This window comes from Poromitra crassiceps (assembly GCF_964638095.1).
Source record: "Poromitra crassiceps genome assembly, contig: HAP1_SCAFFOLD_773, whole genome shotgun sequence".
NCBI classification, from domain to species: Eukaryota; Metazoa; Chordata; class Actinopteri; order Beryciformes; family Melamphaidae; genus Poromitra; species Poromitra crassiceps.
Window position 1 is genome coordinate 55,589 of NW_028151635.1, and position 14,185 is coordinate 69,773.

The 14,185-nt window shown below is 43.5% G+C and overlaps 1 protein-coding gene across 1 annotated transcript in view; it reads right to left on the bottom strand.

The window, feature by feature from the left end:
- LOC310771545 (all trans-polyprenyl-diphosphate synthase PDSS2-like) overlaps positions 1-13,711 on the bottom strand; it is a gene marked incomplete at its 5' end in the record, with an annotated part of 39,087 nt that extends 25,376 nt beyond the window's left edge. Inside the window, one exon of the mRNA XM_083664136.1 lies at positions 13,577-13,711. Within this exon, the coding sequence (XP_083520262.1) occupies positions 13,577-13,711 (135 nt within the window). The remainder of the gene's footprint in view (positions 1-13,576) is intronic.
- Positions 13,712-14,185: the final 474 nt, after the last annotated feature.

Consider the following 14,185-nt stretch of genomic DNA (forward strand, 5'->3'; position numbering starts at 1 on the left):
GGGAACAGTGAAGCCTCAACCGCCCTCACCAATCAATTGATTTATTCAACCAAGTTGGTTGTTGATTGGATAGATCGGTAAGATTGACATTGTATTGTCTAATGATGAATGAGTCTGTGGCACAGACTCTCAATGCTGAATCCAGCTCCACTATTAGGAAGTGATGGCATCAAAATTCCACTTTGCTGTGATGACCTGACAGTAATAGATAGATTTACACGACAGTAGCAGCATATTATATTTTCCCCTTCTTCTTTTTCTTTTTTTATTATCAAGCAGTAAGTTAGCTCACAAGCCAGACAGTCGTTGCATTGTATTATGCGAGCCAACATACAACATGTTAGTTTAGAGCGGGTGGTACGCGCGGAGACAAAAAAACGCAAACACTGGGATACTGCAACGTCTCAGCTGCACACGGTTACAGACGGCATGGATGTGCAAGTAAGTCAAGTTATCCGGGTCTTCTAGTAAATTTGGGGTGCAAATGGTCCACCAAGCAGCGCATTTTTTTTTTTTTTTTTTGTTTCATGCCGCATAGCCTGCCATTTTTTTTAAATAAAAACGGCAGGCTGTGGGCGGCTGTGGCTCAGGAGATAGAGCGCGTCGTCCACTAATCAGAAGGTCGGTGGTTCGATCCCCGGCTCCTCCGCATGGCTGTGCCAGCACCCTGCGTGGCAGCTGGCTGCCTTCGGTGTGTGAATGGGTGAATGTAGGCACATTGTAAAGCGCTTTGGATAAAAGCACTATAGAAATGCAGTCCATTTTACCATTTACGGCAACCTTAAACTCCCACATTTTTAAACTGAATTTGGCCACAACATCCACAGATGACAGCGAGCTCATTTTTAAAGCTAGAGTGATGATCTTTATACCATATGAAAGTAATAGAAATAAGGAATCGATTGGGACCAAGCATGTCAACCTAGCATGTCGGGAAGGGGGGTAAATAACGCTTCAAAGTTGATGAATTTGGCATAACTTTCCCCTCCATGCAATGGAATGTACTGTAACTAAACGAGTATGTTGGTAAGTTGAGTTGATGACGGTAGCTGCAGTAGCTGATAGTCACTCACTCCCCCTGTCTTTACGACAGCTAATGTCAGCAGTACAGTAGTGGAGTGGTTTTGATTGATTTATTCATCAAACCTTTTACTGACAAACTAACTGTAAATAGCTTACTTACCAGAAATTATTCCCACTTCAACTCTGTTTCTCCTGCGCCTAAAATGCACCAGATGACAGCATCCATCTTATTTTTCCGCTATCTGCATTGAAAATGTGCAAAAATGCACCAGCTTCTTGCAACAGTTGTAGCTTAAGTCAGTGGTTTTCAGCAAAAAGGGGGATAATCTATTTTCCACTATAATTCCATCCATAAGTAACACAATCTAAGCTAGTGTGTAGAAGTGAGTGACTATTGAGCTAATAATAACCATAACAGCACAAATAATGACAAAAATCTCGAAATAAATATACAGTATTTACTCTAATGAGAAAAGGAACAATTATTGATGGTTAAAACTGAATGACATCACAACAGTCTAATCCTAATGCTGAATTCGCCAGCGATTTTTTTTGTCATTTTTTTCCTTCCCTTTTGCAGTCCTCCCTTGTGTTCGAGCTTAGGAGCCGCCACTCCATAGGCTGATTACGTCTTTGCCAGTAAACTAAAGCTGCAGAGCAGTTAACGTAGGCTACTTCGCTGCAGCAGATGCAGATCACATGCTACTGGTACCAGCCCTGCATGATTACGTCTACTGTATACTGGTTAAACTATTACAGTGAATAATTGTAGGTTTTAAAAACAGCAGTGAATATTTGATTAGCCGTTCGAATTCCAAATCCCTTTTACAAGTCTATTATATAGTGTGTGTATATATATATATATATATATATATATATATATATATATATATATATATATATATTACTCTTTTTATTTCAGTTGGGTGAGCAGAGAAATCATTCCAGCATGGTGTGGGAGGATTTACTCAACCGTCTATAAGACCTGCCTCACCCTGCTATAGAGTTGCTGAGTAGGGATGCACGATCAGCAATCATATCGGTATTGGCCGAATCGGCCGATGTTGGTAATTTTTTATATATTGGCATCAGTCCGATGAGCAAAATAACAGCAATGTTAATAATATATCGGTGATCGGTATCTGCTAAAATTTTCATATTGAGAGGAAACAATGTGTTAAATCTATGATTTTGGGCTTTTCCAAATGTTTTGGCAATAAAGAAAGACATTACCTTTTCAAATTCACAGTATTTACATGTGTTTTTTCTGTATGTACAAAATTTTACTATCAAACTTGTTTTTATCGGTAAATATTGGTTATCGGCCATAACAGCAATGTTAATATCAGTTATCGTATCATATAAACTGTTCATATCGGTGCCTCCCTACTGCTGACCCATTAGTCTGGCTTTCAGTGGAGAGTTTTACTGTCTCATGATGGTCTAAAAGCTATTTCAGATGCTTTGACACGCACACAGATATAAAACTCTAGGGGCAAACACCCAATCGCTCTCATTTTTGGGCCACAAAATAGTCAAATTTATACATAATAAATATCAGCACAGCACATTGAGTACCACCCAAAAACTTTTGTCGCAGCAGGTCTCCAAGCCTTTATGCAGACACATCCCAAAGCTGTGCCTCCAGGCCAGCAGTCCTGATCAGCAGCAGTGGAGCTTGGGGAGGAAAAAGGGGGACATGGGGGCCGGTGTATAAATAGCTTTGGTGCCCAGTTGCATAGCAACCGATGCCATCTTGCCGAGGTGTAACGCCCCTTGCCACGCCCCTTGTCCTGACTGTTCTGTTCCATTTTCCTCCCTCCACAGTCTGCCTCACCATCAACGCCTTGCAGCTGTGTGTGTGTGTGTGTGTGTCTGTGTGTGTGTGTGTGTGTGTGTGTGTGTGTGTGTGCATGTCCCTGACTGTGTGTGATTTAGAGAGGTGGCCTGTCCATCAGACATGTCTTGTGAACTGTTCGGTTGTCACTAGAAATTAAGAGGTGTGTGGTGGTTACAACTACTGCGTGTGCGCGCGTGCGTGCGTGTGTGTGTGTGTGTGTGTGTGCATGTCTGTCTGTCTTAGGGCTGTGCAATTAATCAAATGTTATTTTCAATTATAATTTTGGCTTCCCACATTAATGAAAACAAGATAATCGAAATAATCATGATCTCAATATCAGTCAAAAATAATCATCATATGATATTTGCAATAATCGAGCAGCCCTAGTCTGTCTGTCTATCTATCACATTCGTGCTCTGGTGAATCACTGATGTCAGGCAGCAGAGTGGGAGATGTTTTACAAATGCTGCCTGTCAGGAGGGAGGAGACCGTCCCCTGGAGGTATCAATCACCCCCCTCCCCCCCACACACACACCCACACACACTCCCGTCCTCCTCCCCCCTCACGACTCCCTCCATCTCCCCATCAGCAAAGGTGCTAATGAGCCCAGGAGAGGTGAGGGAGCGCTAGAGAGAGAGAGAGAGAGAGAGAGAGAGAGAGAGAGAGAGAGAGAGAGAGAGAGAGAGGAGCCAGATAGTGCAAATGAGGTGATCAAGTTGTGGTATGTGTGTATGTGTGTGTGTTTGGCATGACCATCCATCACATGTGAGTGAGTGAAAGCATGTCAGTCGCAGTGATCCAGTATCACAGTGATCCGCGTGCCAAGTTGTGACATGACATGAGGTGTGTGTACATAGTAACTCTCCCTGTCGCAAGATGAGGCCTGTCAATAGGGCTCGGCCTCAGAAGCCTTACTCAAGCAGCGAGCGCAGCCGGAATTAAAAGTGCTTCCATGACGCATGGCTTATTCCAATTAGGTCTAATATTAGGATGTTTCTGCACAGACACAGCTAACCCGCTAGACACATGTGCCTCGTGCCAGCTAGCAGCAAGAAAGAAACCATTCAGGCAGCCAGTGCACAGGCACGCCAAACACAGCAGTCACTTCTGGTAACCACCTGGCACACAGCGACGTCCCTGTTCTTAGCAGCGTTCTGCTAGTCTGTGTGCCTGCGTGTGAGAAAGCCAGCTAGCGCTTAAAGGCGCTAAGTGTCATATTTTAACATCAATAAATCAGTTCCACATTCATTTGTGAGACATTAGTATAATTACTGTAAACAAAGACCATTGCTGAGAAGATTGTCACTGTCAGCCTCTACTTTGCATTTTACTTTGTGTCACCGGGTTGGTTTTTGTGGTTCATCTGCTGGATTGCTTTAAGGCACAAAATAGGAACCATTTTTGCTCAGAATATAATATAAAGCCAGCTGATCATTATCAACAGCTCCCCGCCATGAAAATCCACTAACACAGCATGACAGGATACTGTAGGTGGGCCTACCAGGCCGTTGATGCAAAGAGAACTAGAACAACCGCAACGCGCACTTATGCCTCCGCCATTAGTTCATTATTGAGTCCAAATCGCCATTTGAGGCAAATTGGAAGAAATTCCGTCAAGGCGCTCCTGTGATGTTGCGTTACAGAGCTTGGAAATTGGGTGTGTGAGGTCACAGTGACCTTGAACTTTGACCACCAAAATGTAATCAGTTCCTCCTTGAGTCCAAGTGGACGCTTGAGGCAAATTCGAAGAAATTCCATCAAGACAGTCCTGAGATATCGCGTTAACAAGCTTGAAAATGGCATTCGAGAGGTCACAGTGACCTTGACCTTTGATAACCAAAATGGAATCAGTTCATCCTTGCATCCAAGTGGATGTTTGAGCCAAATCAGAAGAAATTCTATCAAGCCGTTCTTGAGATATTGCGTTAACCAACTTGGGAATGGCGTTCGTGAGGTCACAGTGACCTTGACCTTTGATCACCAAAATGTAATCCATTCATCCTTGCGCCCAAGTCGACGTTTGAGCCAAATTGGCAGAAATTCCATCAAGCCGTTCTTGAGATATCGCTTTAACGAACTTGGGAATGGCATTCGTGAGGTCACAGTGACCTTGACCTTGACCTTTGACCACCAAAATCTAATCAGTTCATCCTTGAGTCCAAGTCGATGTTTGAGACAAGTTTGATTAAATTCCGTCAAGGCATTCGTGAGATATCGCGTTAACAAGCTTGAAAATGGCGTTCGAGAGGTCACAGTGACCTTGACCTTTGACCACCAAAATCTAATCAGATCATCCTTGAGTCTAAGGCCTTGGCCACACTGATCCGTCAGAAAATGGACAGAATTATTGAACGGACAGATGTCTGTCCGATGAGAACTGAGTCTACGTCAAACCCTCCCCTTGGACTAACTTCTAGTCACTGAAATCCTAGTGAAATCACACAATTTTACTCATTTTGCTGGGGAATCCCTTATAGCCTCGTTCACCGCCTCGGCCATCTTCTTTGAAAAGTTGAAACAAATCTCGGAAAGCCTCCTCTCGACACCTCGACTCTGATTGGCTAAACGGACAGTGACTATCCGACCATCCGATACGTCCGTCCAGAAAAAGTTCATCCCTCTTCAACTTTCTGTCCATCAAAACCTATGCAAATTTTCTGGATACGTACGCTTCTGAATGCTCCACGGACAGTCGGACAGTTGTCATTGAAAATGAATGGAAGTGAACAGAGAAATGAACGCACACGGACAGACACCACGGATCAGTGTGGCCAAGGCCTAAGTCGATGTTTGAGGCAAATTTGATGAAATTCCGTCAAGGCGTTCCTCAGATATCGCGTTAACAAACATCGTACGGACGGACGGACGTACGTACGTACGGACGGACGGACGGACAACCCGGATCCATAATGCCTCCGGCCTGGCTATTGCCGGCGGAGGCATAAAAAGCTACAATGGTAACGGCATGAGAGAAAATGACATTCACAGCCTACTTTGTGTCACAGTATTGATGACTTAAATACAACTGACTGTAGGGCGGGGCCTATTCATAGGAACATTAAACAGAAAAAACATTAAAAGTGAGAACAAAGTAAAAATCAAAGCGAAAGCAGTAAGAATGAGCTTGGTTTGTAAACGTGGATGTATTGTAACTGCATTCCGTTATATTCACAAGATGACAAAGGGCTCTATTTACAGGAACTGATATGGACGATAACCACAGAGGACAAGATAGTATTACCTCGCACGAAGGATTTTATTTCACTATTTATTTTTCCGCAACGATGTGACAGGGATGAAAGTGGGATCGCCTTTCCTGGACTGGACAGATCCTGACCTGCTTGCCATGCACTTTGATGGTTCTATAATGATATGCGAGATTTCACTTTCATACAATGGTTACCCTCATGTCTACTGTTTAAAGGTTTACATTAGGACATGATACATACATTAGGATGAAAAGCTCCCTGGTTACTATATTTACTTACTTACTGCCCTTTATGCCTACTGGCATGTAGGGCACCAACAAAGGATCTCCACTCCTGTCTGTTTTGGGTGAATTTCTGGATGGTAGCCTACCCTAGGTCTGCTTCAGGGGTTTCAGTTCTCTCTCCACTGTTTGATGCCAGGTTTCTTTGGGTCTTCCTCGCTTACGCCTTCCCTCTGGTGTCCAGTGCAGGGCAGTTATTGTGATGTCATCCCGTTCTTTCTGCATGATGTGTCCAATCCATCTCCACTGTCTGCTCATGATGATACTGTCGATGCTCTCCTGATTGGTCCGGGCAAGTAGTTGTTGATTGGAGATGGTGTTAGGTCAGAATATACACAGGAGTTTTCTGAGGCTCTTTGTGTGGAATGTTGACAGTTTGGAGAGGTCACTCTCTGTCATTCTCCAGCATTCTGAGCCGTATAACAGGGTAGAAAGCACACAGCTCTGCTACAGTTTTAGCTTGGTGTTGATGCTGATGCTGTACTGGGGGACTTTCACACATAGTTCATCAATATGTGGAAGTACCATAAGAGTTATCATACTAACTAACCCATGCACATACAGGTGTGAATTATGTGAATTACCAGCATGGATTTAATGGATATTTGACCAATCAGATTGATTGGTTGACACTACCTGTTGTATAATAAAGACATTTAAAAAGATCCCATAACATGCTATTTTTAACTGTATAAAACATGTCTCATGGGTCTTTAAAACAAGGTTATGAATTCTGTAGCAAAAAAAAAAAAAAAAATCAAATCCAGCCTCTGTGGGACTTCTTTATGAGCTCTGTCTCTCCCCTCATTAACTATGCGCTGTATTATTAAGATAAGATGATCTGTTGGGATAGATGCATCTTTGGTGCAGTTGATTGTTTTCTGTAAATTTTGTCATTCTACACAGCTATGCTACAGACAACAAGGTTTGGTGCTTAGATGTGACTTTGAGGTGTCAAAAATCCTTATAAAGCTGTCCAACTTCCACAAACAAGCTCTACTTTTTGGGAAAATGATAGTTACCCACAATTTTTCTCCACACAACTCTCTTATGGAACAACAGGGTTATTACCATAAACAGGAAATCCATTTTTAAGACTGACTGGTATGACAACAGTTTATCATTTGTTTATGATTTGCTGATCTCTGATGGTCACTGGTTATCCTTTGAAGAATTTACCAGTAAATACAAAATAACTACTACAAGAAAAGGCTGCGACAAAATCTGCAAAGCAATTCCCATTCCTTTACTTCGATTGATACAAAGCACTATGCAACTTTCGTAGATTACACCTTCTTTGCTTTCCTTAAAAGTTGGTGATGTAAATTTGATGGATAAAAGATGTAATAACAAAGTAGTTAGTCTGGTTTTAACACACAAAAAAAACTTCTGGGAATTCAACTCATGCTCTGTATGTGATCGTATAGAGGTCCCTCTTAGGATAAAGTCCTTTTCTTTATAATCTGTCATGTCCCATTGCCCCTAAAGTCAAAGAAACCCATTTTAAAATAGTATCAGCCTGTTAGTGATTTTCTACATAAGATATTTAAATTTGATGTGGATCCCTGCATCTTTTGTTCTGCAGAGGCTGAAACCATTGACAATTTATTTTTTAAATGTTCATTCACTAAATTGTTTTGGTCTGAGATTCATAATTGGTACTCCTTAAAAATACACAATATACCTTATTTTTCTTACAATGATATAATTTACTTTATGGACGATTTAGATGCTGATATTTCAGATATTGTGAATCTTGTTATTCTCTTGGGTAATAGCATATTCATACTTGCAAGTGGAAAGGCACTCCTCCCTCTTTCACCGTATTCATTTATAATTTTATCAACTACTTTAAGTCGCTGAAATATTTGGAAAAAGTGAACAAAAAGGTTTAAAAAAAATGCTTATGTCAATTTCCCGGTCCTTGCTATTTTAATTGTCTCCTTCCTTGTGCCTTTGTCCTTTTCCTCTGTAGGGCTGGGTATTGGTTCAAATTTCAAGAATCGATTAGATTCCGATTCACAAGGTTCCGAATCGATTAATCCCGATTCGATTAGATTCCGATTCGATTAATTTCAATATCGATTTGGTTAGTGATACTAAAACATGTTTTTTGAGCTGTAACCTGAAATACATGACTGTCCAGTTATCTAACACAGGGGTTCCCAACCTTTTTTGCGGCAAGGACCGGTAGATACATGGGGACAAAAAGTTGCGGACCGGTTGTCAATTTTAATGGTTTTAGTTACACATATATTTACTCACCAGGCGGTGACAAAGGGTAAATAACAGCCTTTTCATCTGTCAATAAAGACACTTTCACAATTATGCACAGTGATTTGATTTCAGCCTATATAATTTCTAAAAGTAGATATTAATGATCAAACATTTCCATTCATGTAGCCTACAGTATTTATGTTTTTGTTTCAACTACAAACATAAACGTCAACTTGAAACTATGTTTCAACTACCACACACAGCCTATAATATTATAGCCTATGTTTATTTATTTATTTATTTTTTTAATTAAAAAAATCGATCTCTGGACATATGAATCGATATCAAAGGATTAAAATAAAAATCGATAAAAAATCGGAGAATCGATTTTTTTTAACCCAGCCCTATTCCTCTGTTTACCTAACTGCTTTTTTTCCTGTTTCTTTTTCTATATTATGGATATGTCAATATAATACGATGCTACCTAAAATATATATGTGTTCAAATACTATGTAACGTCATTTCCACCATTGTCTAGCTTCTATGCCCTACATCTATTCCCTATCTTGTTTTGTATATTTTCCTTTTGTATAATAAAAAAAAGTTTTGGTCTTCCACATTCAGTTGGGAGGCCGGCGCTCTAAGCGGGCAAATTAAATTAGTGTTACTTTGTGCTGTCACAAAATCAAATAAGTCAAAACGACTTGTTTGGAGGCACTTTTTCCTTACATGGCTGGTGTGGCTTTAACTGAGGACCATGCGTTTAGAGACCTCCATGATGTTTATTTAGCATGCCCAAGTCCTTTATAATCACAGAAGTAGGGAATCTTGTTTTACACAAGATGGGACCTTTAAAGGGCTCATTATACTCGAGCTAGGCCCCGCTAGGCGGAGCTCCGCGAGTCACGTGCGGACGTCACGCTGGGGCAGATGCTTTTATTCTCAGAAGTGATCAGCCAAGTGATCAGCATGTTACATTGTACAATGGTAATAGTGAGAACAGCCCGTGAAAAGTCGCAATGAAACGCTATTATGTGCAGTATTGAGTGCGCTTTCACTCTCAAACGACCATACATCAGCACATGAATGAATCACGAAACTTGTTTTTACTCAATAGCCGTTTCAGTTCTCAGCCCTGATAGCCTACCTTATGCTGCTTTTAATCTCTCTCAACACAACACATTTACTTGGAGAAATGACTAAAAACGAACAGTTGCAAATCAAAGTTTAGCCTACCACATGGGCATGGGCGATTATACGTTGGTGCACTGGCTGTGCAACCCCTAGTGGCCAGATGATTTTTTTTTTTTTTTACATTTTATTTATACAGGGGGAGTCTCACTGAGAGCAATGCTCTCTTTTTCAGGAGTGCCCTGTTCACATTCACACACACATTCATACTGTCTGATCTGTTGGCCACTGAGCAGCTCCACTGGAGCGGTTGGGGTTAAGGGCCTTGCTCAAGGGCACCTCAGTGGTGGTAATGAGGGAGGGGCAAGCGCTGCCTTTTCACTTTCCCCACCCAGATTTATCCTGCTGGTCCCGGGGATTGAACAGACGACCTTCTGGTCACAAGCTTGCTTCTCTAACCGTTGGGCCACCACTGCCACATAAACGATTTAAACCAAATCTAATCGAATATATTATATATATCATGTGTTGTAGATATCTATATGTCGTTGTATTCGACATTATTCAATGCAATTTCTCGATTCATTGTGTTTCTGAAGAAAATAAATCTGTACTTGACCTCTCAACTCAGCTCACGTGATGCGCGCTGGTCGTGGTACTACGTGCGTCAGACGTCAGCGACAGCGTGTCAACAAAGGAAACATACCGAGACAGATGAGACAGAGATATTTAACATGGCTAAAAGGGTTAACCAAACTCTCGACCGATTTTTCTCTAAGAAAACTAGGACTGATACAGAGAAACATGACTGCAACAATAACACCATGCCGGTCACCTCAGCAGCAGCCGGCAGCAGCAGCAACATTGTTCTCAGTTCGGACGACGAAGAAGAGGGGGGAAGCGGCGGTGGACCACCGGTGATAGTGACAACCACGCAGGCTGCGCCTGTCACAATGTGGCAGTTTGAAAGCTCCACCTCTGCTTAGATTGAACTGTCATTTCTCCAGACAGTAGTGTGAGAACAGATCGAGACATCACCTGACTGCAGCTTGGGTAAAGTTGCATCTACTGTAGGTGTCATTCAGCATTATTGTGATATGTTGTTGGAGAATGTGTTGTCATATCCTACTATAGCATTCAGTGTCTCCTATACAGTTATCTATTTGTGGAGGTACACCACAATAGATTTTGAGCACCACAAATAGATTTTGACTGCCACATATTAATTTCAAGTAGTTGACTGCAAACACCTGCTTTAGGAGCCCACTAGATGGTGCTCTGAGGCCCACCAGTGGGCCACGGTTCAGTGGTTGGGAAACACTATCATGCAGATAGAATAGCTATATAAGGAGACAATTATTTTTTCATCACTGTAAAGCCACAGCATAGTGAAGAGGATATTAATGGGATGTGTGTAGTTCTACATATCTACTAGCCTCTTCATTTTGCTCTCAGAGTGCCCCAGATTAATGCATTTTATTTTAAAATTTACAAAATTTCTTGATCCAGGGGGGGCACAGGCACCCCTGGAGGCCCCCCTACTGCAGCAACATTGACTTCTGGGTGGTACAACCCCTGTCTGGAAGGTCTATAATTGCCTATGCACATGGGTCAAGAAATGTAGTGAAAACACAGCTCAGTGTTCAGGGCTCAGTGGCTTGAAAGCGTCCATGTTTGGAGAGAAGCCGTGCGGAGGTCACGCTGCGAGAAAAATCTTCAGGTACGCGGTGGGCGGCCTATGGGGGTCGCGCCCAACACATTGACGTAATTTGGCGCTCGCGCCCCTCGCTCCTCCCCCGCGCCCTCACGGCACGGTGAGTATAAAACAAGCTTTAGGATTTAATGCACCCCTTCCCCCCACAGCAGTGATTTCAGGTGGTTTACCTGGGGTAGATGCCTCCCCCCCACACACACAGCAGTGATTTCAGGTGGTTTACCTGGGCTAGATAGATGTCTCCCCCCCACACACACAGAAGTGATTTCAGGTGATTTACCTGGGCTAGATGCCCCCCCCACACACACACAGCAGTGATTTCAGGTAGTTTACCTGGGGTAGATGCCCCCCCCCCCCACACACACACAACAGTAGGCTCTTTCACACACAGATCGCGCAAAAATTGCAGTTTAGGAGTCCCGCAAAGACCGCACCCTCGCCACAGAAATTGCTTTCACACAGAGCCAAGCAGCACGGCCACATTCCCGTGCTGTGGTGTACTTTCAGGTGAAATCCCCTGCTCCCGGATTGAAAGGCGAGCGGAGGGATTTCCTGCTCCTCCTAGCCCAAATTAATATTTTCATAGGTTAGTGTAGCCTGGCTACTGTATGATGAACGAATTCATTCAACAAGACTTCCCTCCTTCTCCTAGTCCCCTGAGCAGGGAGGATAGGTGCACTCGCATGGTGGGCGGGCAGATCGATATGGTGTCCTACTAAAATTGGAACGATTCACGACCGCACGCCAGTCTTCTCTGTATCGTTCCAATTGAGTAGGCTATACTAAAATTGGAACAATACACGACCGCCCGCATATCAAACAGCTGCAGTCTGCATAACGTTCGTCGGGGGAATAGTATAGGCTATAAATGCACATGACTACTTAACGTTAGTAGTTTTTGTAAGGGAATGCACAGAGCTGATTTCGAGAGGGAATATCCTCAGACCAACTCGCCACAGACAGCTATAGCCCTCTGAAGCTTATTATTATATCCGTTAATTTTACCTACTAATGTCAACATTGTTTGAGCATAAAGCCTAACCGCACGGAGCATTCCTCCTGGCGCCCCTGCAGTCATGATTGTATAGGCTACTTTTTTTATTTTCACTCCTGCACTTTCTTGATACATGAGGTGATTTCCCCTGTAATTTTTTTTATGAATGAGCTGACCATTCGCACCTTTTCCGGCTCGTTGCGACGACGCTTTCAAATGGAGGTGGGTTGCCAGGTAACCCGGCGCTGTTACTACCTACCGTCGCGGGACAAAAGGCGTAAAACAATTATCCACCAAAGCGCATTCACGACTTTCACATCGGAGGCGCGAATCCTATTTTCCGTGCATTTTTCGGCTTTCAAGGCCGGTGTGAAAGAGCCTAGTGATTTCAGGTGGTTTACCTGGGGTAGATGCCCCCCCCCCACACAGCAGTGATTCCAGGTGGTTTACCTGGGGTAGATGCCCCCCCCCACACAGCTGTGATTTCAGGTGGTTTACCTGGGGTAGATGCCCCCCCCCACACACACACAGACACACCAGTGATTTCAGGTGGTTTACCTGGGCTAGATGCCACACAGCAATGATTTCAGGTGGTTTACCTGGGCTAGATGCCACACAGCAATGATTTCAGGTGGTTTACCTGGGCTAGATGCCCCCCTCCCCACACACACACACACACACACACAGCAGTGATTTCAGGTGGTTTACCTGGGGTAGATGCCCCCCACCCCCCACACACACACACACACACACACACACATAGAGCAGTGATTTCAGGTGGTTTACCTGGGGTAGATGCCCCCCCCCCCCACACACACACACACACACACACACACACATAGAGCAGTGATTTCAGGTGGTTTACCTGGGGTAGATGCCCCCCCCCCCCCCACACACCACACACACACACACACACACATAGAGCAGTGATTTCAGGTGGTTTACCTGGGGTAGATGCCCCCCACCCCCCCACACACACACATAGAGCAGTGATTTCAGGTGGTTTACCTGGGGTAGATGCCCCCCCCCCCCCCCCACACACACACACACACACATAGAGCAGTGATTTCAGGTGGTTTACCTGGGGTAGATGCCCCCCCCCCCCCCCCACACACACACACACACACACACACACACACATAGAGCAGTGATTTCAGGTGGTTTACCTGGGGTAGATGCCGCTGACCATGTCCTGAGCGAGCAGGTCTGGGGCGGTGTGGCTCGGCCCGGCTGCTTTGGACAGGAGCAGAACCACCAGTCCCCTCATCTGAAGGTTGTTCCTGCTGTCATACACAAACCCTCTGGGAACACACACCATTAGTAGATTAGAACACCATTAGTCATTGACTTGTCATAGCTTGAAATGCACTGGACATACAAACAGTACGCTCAAAGTTAGAATGATCAGCAGCATGTACATACAAACAGTACGCTCAAAGTTATAATGATCAGCAGCATGTACATACAAACAGTACGCTCAAAGTTATAATGATCAGCAGCCTGTACATACAAACAGTACGCTCAAAGTTAGAATGATCAGCAGCCTGTACATACAAAGAGTACGGTCAAAGTTAGAATGACCAGCAGCATGTACATACAAAGAGTACGGTCAAAGTTAGAATGATCAGCAGCCTGTACATACAAAGAGTACGGTCAAAGTTAGAATGATCATTAGCCTGTACATACAAACAGTACGCTCAAAGTTAGAATGATCAGCAGCCTGTACATACAAAGAGTACGGTCAAAGTTAGAATGATCAGCAGCCTGTACATACA